The sequence below is a fragment of the Monomorium pharaonis genome, chromosome 7 (assembly GCF_013373865.1).
Source record: "Monomorium pharaonis isolate MP-MQ-018 chromosome 7, ASM1337386v2, whole genome shotgun sequence".
Classification (NCBI taxonomy): Eukaryota; Metazoa; Arthropoda; class Insecta; order Hymenoptera; family Formicidae; genus Monomorium; species Monomorium pharaonis.
In genome coordinates, this window is record NC_050473.1 from 4,411,451 (window position 1) to 4,425,043 (window position 13,593).

Sequence of the window (13,593 nt, forward strand, 5' to 3'; positions counted from 1 at the left end):
TTTTGTACCTCAGCGCGAATTTGAATTTATCTCCTGAGGGCCCAGCAGAATAAGCATGTAAAATGTGTCCCCGTAGATATCGGATTCAAATTTATGCCATAAATTCACATCAATGTGACAAATTAAATAACTTGATATCTCGGTATATGACAACTCACAATTTTGAACATTTTTTATCGGTTTTTCATGGAAATTGATATACAGAATTTTGTTGCTGTTGTTTTTTTCAAGTAAAAAAACAATCAATCTTGCTATTTTAGATATGTATTTATTTTTTATAAAAGTTTATATATGCTTTCGGATAATAAACAACTAGAAATGTATTCCCCTATTTTATTCTTATTTATCTCAAGAATTTTATTGTGTGGTTGAAAATGTGAGGAAATTGTCCGATACTTACACGTTTTGTAACAATTTTAGATACACTTGATAAGAGTCAGAAATCGACTGGCCGAAACGTTGTGTTATTTGTTAATTCATTAATAAACAATTGTCAGATTTGTCATTACTAAAGATTTTATTATCATTAATAAAAAAATGTGTGCCGCAAAAGGTCAACGCCAAAGACATTTTTTTTAAATTAACTACATTATTCTCTGGAATCTTTAGCCAAGTAACCTTAATACAACTCAGTGAGTCAAATTCTTACAGGAAATACTGAAACGATAATTTCAACTAACTGATAGTTACTGCGATTGTGTATTGTTTATCTCATACAGACAAAGGGACAAATAAACATGTAGACTAACAAGAAAACCTCGCAAATCCGAAAATTCTTATTTTAATGAAACTTGGCATAAATGTAGAGGGGGTAAATACATAAATTTAGAAATGTTTCGTTGGTGCTCCTAAACGGTTTAAAAGGTTGAAACCACCATTTAGAAGTTGAGGGTTTTTTACTTTTCTCGATATATCTCGTAAACTAAACAAAACCGTTTTTGAGCACAAACGAAAAATATCTCCTCTATATTTATGCCAAGTTTCATGAAAATAAGAATTTTCGGGCTCACGAGGTTTCCTTGTAAAATACAATTATTGTAACGCGTGCAACAGTATTGAAACGCATTGCTCTCGATTTCGATGCGCTCGATCTCGAGTTCGCGGGCAGTCTATATCTGACAACGGAAGAAAATACATTTAAATAAATTGCTATTGCTATTGCCCACGGAAAAAATTTTATAGTAATAATTACTATGGTAAATAATGCGTGGACTAAGAAAGTAATTATGAAAATTTTTACTATGTTATTCATTAAATTATCATAGTGTTTGCACTACTTAACTGAAGTTTTTTTTTATGGTCCGTAAATACTATCGTACATAGTAATTTTTGCTATGAAATTATCTCCGTGCACGTCCATTAGAGAGAAGTTTCCAAATATCTATCTCACTGACTTTCTATAAAAGTTTATATACTCCTTTCAATTAATAAATTTTTAAAAATAAGCATAAGTTTATTGATGTAAAAAAACATTTATTGAAAAAAGTTAATTTTTTATTTTTATTTCAAAAATATTAAAATACAGAAAGTAATAAACTAGTTACGTGTTGTAACGATATACTTGCTTTGTCAGAACTACTTATTTATTCAAAATAAAAAGTTGTAATTAAATATTACATATTCTGATGAAGATTGTTAAAACATTATAACCACCAATATTACACGAAACAGCGTCACGCGTCAGCGCAGCGCTGGCCACAGCGGCACTGTCTGACAATGAGTCACAGTAACGCAACGTTTATGATTTTCATTTTTTTACCATGTTCCACCTCATCAAAAAATAAAAAAAAAATGTGTTAAAGTAGACAATTTGGAGATATTTCTGTAAAAATATGAAAGTGGTATCTCTAAAATATTACCCTAAAAAAAAATTTTAAAGAATTCAAAAAATTTTTAAGGGGTGTTCTTTTCTACTAAAAAATAAAAAAAAATTTAATAGTTTTCTCAGTCTAACATATTTTTTTCATCAAAATCGGTTATTTTCGAGAAAAATTACTTTGACTTAGCTTTCCCCTTCCATAACTCCTAAAAAATGCATTAAAAAAAAAAATTTATAAGAATGTTATATCACACTGATATCCACCCATGTGTTGGCATCGGAAGAAAAATATAATGTGTAGACAAAGGGTTAAAATGCTTTAATTCCTGACAATATTATATAAATATTACTGTAATACAATTGTAATGTATCACGATTATATTACTGTGCTATTTTTGTAATATTCCATACTTTGTAATATTGCTATTGCTATAATATTATTGTTACAATGTTACATGCTATATGAATTTATTCATAGCACTCTCACATACCTGTGAATGTGATGGATGTGTTTGACAGCTCGCATATGTGTCTGAACTATCAATGCTGCCTTGTTCGTTATATGTCTTTGCATAGTTATATCTCTGTTCATTATAAATCCTTGCAAAATTTAACATTTCCGATGGCTGAATAGGAGATATCTTTGATTCCATGAGTGATGAACCTAAATAATCTGTGCCGCTTCCACCTCCGCCACTACCGCTACCGCCAGTAAACTTAATGGATCTCATTTCTTGACACACTGGGTTACGAAAGTCGCTGGTAGCAAGGGGCATTATGTTCTCCGCGTCCCTGAAATCTTTGTATTCCTAAAAATATAAAGCAAATAAAAACTCTTGATTATATGAGAGATAAAAATATTTAAAAAGATATGTATAAATTCCACGCTCTACCTACTTCTTAAATATCTTCATTAAATCAAATTTTTTAAATATTTTATGTTTATATAAATTCTTCTGAATTTTTTTGGAACATTTAGAATCAGTTTCACTGATTTTAATCCTTTAAGGTCTAAGCATTAATTCTATTAAAGTTTTTTCTTCATAATTTGATCTTCCAATAAAGAATTTTATGAGTTGAATATAATTATCAAGAAACACAATTTTCTAAATGTACAATCAGCTACAAAAGTATTGCAATACTTTCCTTTAATGAGTTTTGAAATGCAGTCCTGTTCACCATTCATCGAGCGATTGATCGTAATTGGTTAGATCCAGTGGAGGATTCTGGGGGGGGGGGGGGAGGGTTAAACTCCCGCTTCCAAATAAAAAACAGTTTTACTAAATATATTTAAAAAAATAAAAATAAATTAAGTAAAATAATGCAGATCAATTAACGCGGGTGTCTATGGATTAAATTCTTATACATAGAATTCAATGTGTTCAAACTATCCGATGTCCGATATACGACGTTCAGCGAAAAATTGTATTGAAACCCCCTCTCCCATTATCGACGTCAAGATCCGCTAGTGATTAAATCTTTAAATAAAAACCAATCGCTCGGTGAACAGACTGCGTTTCGAAATTTATTTAAAAAAGTAATGCAACTTTTAGTAGCTGTACAATAATTATGTACATCCATGTTTACACAGGTACATACATGTTACACGTATGCAGCAACATAATTAAATACTTTCTATAACCATGATAATGATTATGAAGAAACTATCTTATACTTTAACCCTTTATGCGGCGCATTATTGTTTGAGCTTCACTTCTTTTTTTAATGTTATCTCTATATGTTTTTAGGTCGCTGATTACGAATTTGAAGTCAGATTTTCAAAATTCAAGATGGAGGATCTAATATGGCGGACGAAAATTCAAAAATTTGTTCAATTTAAACGAGAATCTGTAATAAAAGATTTTCAGAGTCGCTGATTACAAATCCGAAATCAAATTTTAAAAATTTAAGATGGCGGATTTAATATGGCGGACGAAAATTAAAAAATGCTTTTAATTTAAGCAAGAATCTGTAAAATGAAATTTTCGGAGTCGCTGATTACGAATCCGAAGTCAGATTTAAAAAATTTACAAAATTACAAAGTTTACGAATTTTTTAATTTTTGTCCGCCATATTGAATTCACTATCTTGAACTTTTTAAATTTAATTTCGGATTCGTAATCAGCGCCCCGAAAACCCCTTATTAGATTCTCGCTTAATTAAACACATTTTTGAATTTTTGTTCGCCATATTAAATGCGTCATCTTTAATTTTTAAACTCCGATTTCGGATTCGTATTCAGCGACCCCGAAAACCTTTTGTTACAGATTCTCGCTTAAATTACACAAATTTTTGTACTTTGTCCGCCGTATTAGATCCGCCATTTTGAATTTTAAAAATCCGACTCCAGATTTGAATTCTACGACCCAAAAAACATAAATTCATGTACATTTTAAATATATTTATGAGGCTTTTTTTTCACAATTGAATTATTTTACGTAAATTGTCATTTTTTTCAACTCATTTATTTAGTACAATAAAAATAATAAACATATTGATTCCTCAGTACCAAAATATCAATATTGGAACCTTTAGTCACTCAAAAAAGTAAAAAACCGCCTTCAGGATACGTAAAAAAGAATTAAATATTGAGAAAATCGATGATAAAAAGAGAAGACGTCCCACTAGCACAAAAAGGGTTAAGAAAGCATAGATGGGAAAAATTATCAATTACTTACCTGTTTTTGTAAATAATTAATTCGTGAATTGTCATAAAAATTAAATAGAATTAAATGTCAGTGAGTTTGTTTTGCAAATAGTTACAATAGTGACTTGTTTAGTGAAAACATTTTTGTATTTCAAATTAGAACAGAGAATCTATTTCCATCTAGGATGTATGTATGTATATCAAAAGTGTTGTACTGGTAGATTTTATCGACATAACATTTGGAAAGAGCTCAAAGTGTATTATTTAATCATGTAAACCTTAAGGGAATGGTGGACTTTCTCTCATACTTGGTTAGGATCGATAATGTAAAATTATTCATGCATAATTAGATTTTGTATATATTTCTTTTATAGATGTGGAAGTTTTTTTCCAGAATTAAAGTACACATATCCATCTGTGAATTGAACTTTATACCGATTTTTCTTTATATTCAAACTTTATATTCAAATCTATAAAAGAAACAAAATGATAATGCGAAACAAAAATTACTGTCTTTTTGTCGGTAATTCATATCCATAGACTGATAGACGACGAGAACAGTGTCAAGTTTTGAAAATTAGATTTTTATGTCTAATTGAGACGAAATTGCAAAACAAAAATTTAGGTTATACACGCGTAAAAAATTGATAAATAGAGCAGTATAAAAAAATTTTTTTATTCTCGATACAAAGTCCAATTCACAGATTGATATTAATATGTGTACTTTAATTCAGAAAAAGGATTTCTAAATCCATAAAAGAAATATGTACGAAATCTTATTAATAATGTGCACAAATGACTCTACAAACCTGATTAAGTTTGAAAAGCAGTACAGCATTCCCTTAAAGGGTTAGATTCTATTTCTTCGACAGCAGGAATATAAAAAAATATTAGAAAAACGTTTGAAATATATTAATATATTATTTGTTCACTTATATCTTGGATTATTTGATTTAAACGTAAAGATAAAGTTAAGATTGCCAATAGGCTATCTTAACTTTATCTTTATGTTTTAAACTTAAAGCTTTCACGGCCATTGACGTTGCTTTCAATAGAAAGGGCTTCCGGATACATGCCGTGTCCTGGTATAGCGTTGCGTTGACGTTTCACAAACGTTGCAGTTTGCATCATTAGCTGAGCTGTCTTGGATTGTAACCGTCCTTTATCCTTATATCTTTATCCAAATACAGTCTGCAGCAGATCTTACAAAGAGATGCTAATATCTACTAACTCTACTTTTAAATGAGCCACAGTGTATTCGAAAAGGGAGGTAAAAAAACAAAAACCGTGTTTTGGTTTTTGGGTAAATGTTTTTAGTTTCTGAGAAAATTGCATCTAAATATGTGCGCATTTTTGGCCAGTACGATAAGTACAATAGAAAACTACTTCTCGGCATAAAGCCCGGTAGTCGTGGGTGCTAGGCAAAGGAAACTCACGCTAATAAAACATCCCGATTCGTAAGAAACGAAGGGAACTTACGCTAATAAAACACCCCGATTCATAAGAGATGACGCACAGTGGGGCCAAACAACATTTCGTGTTCAAAAAAGGCTACAGTCTCTAAATTAATATTTAGCCGATTTTGATATACTTTTTATTTTAATATAACTTAATAAAATTTAAAACAACTTTGTGGAGTTAAATTTTTGTTTTTTGTTTTCTTATTTATTAAATTACATATAAAAAAGCAAAATTAGCCAAGTTTTACAGTTATACACAAAATAACTCGTTTCATTTTTTATCTAACTTAACATCATATTGGTATTGTTGCAATTAAATATTTAAATTCTATTAGCGTGAAAAAAGCTGATAAAACTTTACAAAATGTTACCTTAACCCTTTAATAACCAATAGGACATATATACGTCCCATCTACTTTAAAAAATCGTAATTTGCATGTACACATGCAGATTCGCAATTATGGTTATTAAAAATTAAGTGTCAGTCTATCGAGAAATGTGCTTGTCTCTAAACAAAGACCGGATCGCAATGTCGTTTTTTCCTATTCCAAGCGCGCGTTAGCGACCGAGCGCCGTCCGTAAGAAGCAATACGGCCGCATCAGTTTAGCGATTAGAAAATGTAGCAAAGAGCATTGTCATGTAAAGTACTAAAATACTTTTCCGTGTATATGTATGTTACGTACTTTAATATTATAGTAATATTTACATGCTGTAGAAGTAAGAAGGTTGTCTCAAATAAAAATTACAAATCTGCTTGTGTGTGTGTGTGTGTAGCGGTATGTGTTACGTGCAATCACATGCTTACGTAGGTGAAAAGAAAATGATGCGTGCACATATGTAGATAAATATGGGTGTTAATACATGTATCGCATGTAACTTCCTTATGGGCAATAAAATACAGTGTCTTGATTATAAAATGCTATATTTGTGTTACAAATACACAAATCATAAGGGAAGTAAGAAACATACTACGAATGCTTTACTAAAACTTTTGACTGAGCAAAATGTATTCTACGAGTGCAAAAGTTATGCTTCGCAAAGAAAAAGTGTGACAGGGGAGGCAGTGCATACACCCAGTGGACTATATAGTGTGCATATTGTAGGCATATAAACTTACGCAGAACATATATTTTGACTTCGAGATATTTTGAAAAACGGAGAAAAAGACGATAAAAAAGATCACATATCGTTATAAAGATCGGACAAATAAAAGTTCATGTCCGAATGATAGAGAAATATGCGAAGCAACAAGATACATATATGCGCACATATATTTGCGTACACATTAAAGATATAACAGAAATTAGTTTAGAATGTTTCAACGGCCACATATATTTGGTCCATAATCTCGATACTATGAACTCGCTGACAGCCCATTGGTGTATGTAGTGCCGCCTAGTGAAAAACATTAGTGATCGTAAATACCTTCGTAGTACAAAAGCAACACTCGAATTCACTAGGTAATTCATCAATTTTCTCGAATTTTCTGCTGTCTTTTTTCTCTTCATCCTACAAAAGGTCACATATTTCCTGTTTTATTTTTATGAATACATGGTTCTCGTTTTGAAAGCGATCGAAAGGTTTTATAACTATTATCCTTCTTTTTAATGTTTGCTTCTTTTCTCCTTTTTCTTTCTTTCGTGATGCTTTCAATTGAAATCTAGTGTTAGGCATACAATTCGATCGGTTCAAGAACGAGAAAAAATACTTAATATCAATATAAAAACGTCATATTAATATAATTACAGAGCCAAAAAATATTAGAATGCTGATATTACTAGACTAAAAATAAAATCTCTCGCAACGCTTGTAAAAGGAGAGATTGGATATACTTCTCTATGTTTATTAAATAATGTAATTGATAATATGTTTTGTGACGTGGCAGTGCCGCTGCCACGGAAATCAGTGTTTCTTCCCCGTCACAGGCTGCGGATTCGCGCCGGATGAGGAGCCGAGACAAAAGACGGAATCTCTAAGGGAAATCGTGACGGTAAATATATTTTAATATTTAGTTCAGTAACAAGTAACATTACTAATTGTAAATATTTTTCCTTTGTTCATGCGAACGGCCTTGTCGCGTGATCTGAGAAGAATTCGGAGGATTAGAACGATAGGAATGGAGAGAGGAACGAGGGCGAGGAATTTCGCCGGGCAAAATAGCAGCAATCGCGAGGGAGGAGCCACCGGGGAGGCGAGACGAGCGGGCAACGCGCGAGGGAACGCAACGCTGCCGGGAAAAGGCAAGGCCGGTAGGCGGAAAATCAGCATCTCAGCCGAATCTAGAAGGACGCGCAGAAAGCGGCAACGGCGGATTGAAGCGCGCACATTCCTGCATCCACAGGACTGCGCGCTCTGTCGTGATTGAGTCGCGCAATGCGCGAGGTCAATGCGCAACCCTTTAGAGACAACAGCCCACGTCCCGAGAGCCAAGAGAGTGCTATCCCGATGACAGAGGAGGCAACAGCAACCGTGGACGTTATTGGTAAATTGGTCCTTCGCATTTGCTGTAATTTTGTAAAACTACCGACTAGCGGGTCGGCCGCGTTCTCGTTCTGCGCTCTACTCGCGTTGGTGTTAGTGTTGCGTCAGCCGCGGGAAGACCACGTGATTTTGAATAAATTGTCGGGAAAGAGTGCAAACAAGAGGGGGCTGATCGCGCCGAATCCAGTGACCATGAAGGTGAGCGGATTCTGTTGAAAATTTCCTCTTGCAGTTAAGCGACCGCGTGCGCTGCAAAGCTCTCGCTCGTGCAAGTATTGCACCCGCGTAGAGAAAGTAGTCCCCGCGCATATCGTTTGTTAGCGTAAAACCGGTGGGTCTGGAGACGCAAGTACCTCGCCATTTGTGTGTTCCGCGTGTGTAGATTTGTACGTAGCAGGATCGGTGTCGTGCGTACCGCTCGGCACGAGCAAATTCTCGTGGTACACGTAACCGATCTACGGCAAACCCGCTCGAGGAGTGCGCATTTGCGATCGTTGCCATGATTGTCGGCATCTTGAGCTCGCCCAGAATATTTTATGCCCGGTTTATTGCATCATCTGGATTTCTTGTCACACGCTATGAGCTTGTAATTATTAGTTTCTTTCATTTGTGCTAATTACGTCACCTTACTATTTTTTTAACTGAATAAATTTTACTTATTACTTTAAATAAATCTTTGCTAATTGTTAAGAGAAGCGTCGTTTGAATTTCTTTCGTTCCTTTGTCGTTTTCCACTGATATTGATATCGCTGATTTGCGCACTCTTATCGTCGACAGTATTGCCAGATTTTGCCGGATTACCTGACACGTTATGCCGACGCATGCGCTTACGAGTTAAATACAGTAACGTATCACAAATTTGCGGACTCTTGTGACTACACACACAAGCGCGCGTAGGTAAGAGTAGAATGTTCAAATAATGATAAAAAATACACATTTTCTGTAATTAAGAAAAATATTTTATTTGGCAAAAATACTACTGAGATGTCCTCTCTATTACTAGGAGTACTGGGCCTGCCAAAATTAAACGTCCATGCCCTTCTATCATTAGAACGAGCTGGCCAACCTTCGCGCACGGATTGAGACTGCTCTTCGTGATTTTCGCGAATTGACGTGTTGTCGCACAAATCTGGCGCGCAACCTGTTGAGTCGGTGTGCAGCCGAAATTCTCCCGCAAAGTAACAGACATCTTGGTCCTTTTCTTTATTTTTGATTGCAGCCCTTCCGCCAGGAAAAGTCATGACAGTTTTTTGAATTCAATTAAATGCGTTCCAAAAAATTGTACCATTTAAATACTTTAATCAACTTTAATATAATTATAAATAATTACTAACATAAATATGAGACTTAGTTAGGAGGTGTGAGAGCGAATGGACGTGTGACGATAATAGTGGATAGCATAGCGTTAAGTAGGTATTTAAAGATTTAGGTTGAAAAAATAGAAGTGAATGGGAAGAGAGGAGAATAAAATGCCGGGGAATTGAGGGGAAAGCGATAGAAGTAGAAAGAGAGGATAGAAGACGGGCAGAAAAATCGCGGCTAGGGAAGTTAAGATGCATAAGCGAGTGCGGGAAAATGTATAAAAAAAGAGAAGAAAAAAGATAGGAGGATAGAAAAAGCCAGAGAATGCGGATAAGAGAATTAAGTAAGATAGAAAGGTGAGTTAAAGAAAACGGAGGAGAAAAAAGGATAAGGCTAGAGAATATAGAAGTAAGCAAGAGGTAGGTTATGTTCATAGAATTTAGGAAGATAATTAAACGAGAAAGAGAAGATACGAGAATATACGTAGATAAAAAAAGAGGTAATATAGTATAGATTATGTAAGACAGGTAAAATATATAATAGTAAATGAAATTGTATACGATTAAGGATTTTAGAGTAGAGGAAAAAGTAGACTCAGATCACAGTCCTAAGCCATGAAATTGAAAAGCAGAAAGAAGAAGAGAAGAAAAAGATTGCAGAAAGAAGATCAAGAATAGAAGAAGACGACGAAGCAGAGCGGATACAGGAAAAAAAGCGAAAAAAGCAAATGAATGGAGATCCGAAATAACGAGACAACAAAATTCTGACAGAAGTTATAGGATCCAGAAAACAACAATAAAGATAAATGTAAAAGAGAGAAAAGAAGTAAATAGATTAAAAGAGCTAGTAAAACAGGCTGTACAAGAGAAAAGAAAATGTAAAGGATTTTAAAGAGGCGAAAAAAAGAGTTGCGAGAGAGGATCAATAATATAGAAAAAAGAGTAAACTAAAGGGCTTTCTGGACCAGAAACAAGATAAACGAAATGAAGGAAGAAGAGAAAATAGATTGTGAAGTCTGCAAAAGCAATAGAATTGTGAAATACATAACTAGGAAAAGAAGAGGAAAAAAGCGAATAAGAAACAACATAGTTTAAGGAAGAAGGAAAATGTACTTGGTAAAACTATTGGATGGAACAGAGTTGTAGGAGAGAGGAGATAAGAGAGAATATCAAAGTCAAGGTAAAGGAGCAATGGACATTATTTAGTTTGATCCATACTGTGCAGAGAGGGAGAAAGAAATAAAAGATTTTTCATTCTTATGGATGAATTGAAAAACAGTGCATGATAACGTAAGAAGAGAAAAAAATTTAAGTTGTATACTAGAGGAATTAGGAAGTGTGAAACCAGACGAATAGAAGATTGAAAGAAGGTACAGGAATAGGACGAAAGGAGCAAAACGGTGCTGTAAGATAGGTCCTTTGGTTTTCAGCTTGTAGATAGCGAAATTAGATAGATACACGCAGAATAGAAGAACAGGAGATGTATAATTAGATTAAGAGAGGATAAGGTCACAAGAGGAGGTGTAGAGGTAAGAGAAGCCTTCATTTGTGCACAGTACAATTGGACACGTTGCAATTGCACACCGTGCTATTGGACACATAAAGTTGCAGCACACCTTTCGATTGGACACGTTGCATTTGCGCACAATTGCTTTTGAACACAACACATATTTTTGTAAAATTTTTAACACACACGCACACATGCATGTAAAATTTGTTATTAACTTTTGTTAACTAAATATTTGTTACATTGAACACAGTGCATACAGTTCTTTTACGCACAGTCAAGCGGATCTCATCTAGATATTCATAAATTATGACTATTGACACATCTAAAAAGCGGCAACTCGTTTTGCGTAGAAAGTCGCAAACCCATGTGGTGCAGAGAATGCTTCACGCGCACGCATGCACGCACACACACGCGCGCGCGCACACGCACGCACATACGTAGATTAGACCGCTACTATACCCACATCACATTCTGCATATTTATTCATATTATTAATTTTTTAAATTACTTTTTTTATTACTGTAACTTCAATTGTTAAGCATACTGGTACTTTAACAGATCTAACATACCTTCTTTTCAAAATTTTATCGAAATAGTTATTCAATAAATTATTTATATTTCTACTGCTAATCTATAGTTTATATGTACTATAGATTTTTAATACTGTACTCTATATACTGAAGATAATAAGTACCTACTATGCATTTATCCTGCAATGTTCTCCTTTTATTTTGATAAAATATATAACTTAAATTTTATAACAAAACGATTTTTTTAACAAAACTAATTTTTAAATCTATTGTTAGCTTTGTTTTGTTTTGATTTATCGTATAGTTAACTTAACATTTTTATAAATAACATCCTAAGTATTACACATTTTATAATTTCAATAATCTATTAAAATAACAATTATTGGCAAATGAAAATATTAATTATGTTTTCAAATTAAAATATTGATTATTAAAAAAATATTATACAAAATGTGAATTAAAGTTATCACTTTCTCTTCTACTAAAAAAATTAAAAAAGTATTAAATATTAATTACTTTTTTATTTAATAAATATTTCACGAATAAAGGAGGATGTCAAAAAAGAGCCAGTTTTGTTTTCCAAAAGTATAAGAAGATAATGTTTTTTTACAGATTTTAACTTCTTGAATAAGATAAAATTATTTAAAAATTCACGAACTTAGAGAACACTTTGAAAATTGAGGAAGAACATGATGTTTGATCAAGAAACATTGACATTTCTTTCATTATTGTGACTAAAATCGGACATCATATAATAGGTTGTTGCTCATACGTCATATTACTGTTACAGTACTTCGGGCATGCGCAATGTTTACCGTATATATACCGCATATATACTATTACCAACATTTTTCTATCTTACTCGCTGACGGAAGATGCAGACACTTCTAATTATGGTGCAATTGAAATTGAAAAATAAATCAATTTGAAGCATACAACGTAACAAGTTGACTTATTTTACAATTAATCAGAATGTAAAAACATGGGCCTGTGATATATATATCTTTTAAAATTTATTTTTTTAAAATTGTGTGGCTTTTTACTTTCTTTTACATGTAGCCTGTTTTTTTTAGCTGCACTGGTGCACTGGTGCAACAAATTAAAGTGAGACCAATATATTTTTTCTCATATTAACTTATTGTACCAGTGCATCAGTGCAGCTAAAAAAAACAGGCTACATGTAAAAGAAAGTAAAAAGCCACACAATTTTAAAAAAATAAATTTTAAAAGATATATATATATATATATATATATACTATAAAATGCAAAAAAAAAAACGGAACCAACATTTTATTATATTTTCATTGCGATTTCATGTTAGGGAAAGAAAGAGATTAATGAATAGTAAAATCTTTTTGGCATGGCATAATAATAAGAATCTAATGACTAACTAAATTGTTTTAACTGTTTTGTTGAGTAGCGTTATAAAATAATAATTTAAGTAATTAAATATTTAAGATCATATAATTAGTCGCATATACATATATCAAGGAGAGAAGAGGAAAAAAGAGAGAGAAGGAAGCACAAAACATAGATACATGATCATATATAGAAATATAAGAAATAGAAGAATTTTAATTGGGATTGGGGCCCTCGGAATTATTATATAATTAGAGCAAGGATCACTCTAGTTCTAAAAGCAAAAGCAGTCAGACATATGATAGTTTTTTTATAATTATTGGAAATATTGATTATTAAAAAATGTGTGAACATTAAAAATAAAAATAAAAGTTTTTTTTTGTATAGTATTATATATTGATTTTAAATATAAACTAAATAAGAAACACATATTATTGTACGTATATATATATATATATATATATATATATATAAAATAGAATACA

At 32.6% G+C, this 13,593-nt stretch overlaps 1 protein-coding gene across 5 annotated transcripts in view; it reads right to left on the bottom strand.

Moving 5' to 3' along the window:
- The window catches only part of LOC105837836 (potassium voltage-gated channel protein Shab), a 113,574-nt gene that overhangs the window by 39,571 nt on the left and 60,410 nt on the right, over positions 1–13,593 (bottom strand). For 4 of the 5 annotated variants that reach the window (XM_036290395.1, XM_036290396.1, XM_036290393.1 and 1 more), the window contains exons 6-7: positions 7,353–7,436; positions 2,311–2,628 (exon numbers count right to left, since the gene is read on the bottom strand). In XM_036290395.1, the coding sequence (XP_036146288.1) occupies positions 2,311–2,628; positions 7,353–7,436 (402 nt within the window). The remainder of the gene's footprint in view (positions 1–2,310; positions 2,629–7,352; positions 7,437–13,593) is intronic. The other variant, XM_036290394.1, reaches the window with a different exon arrangement.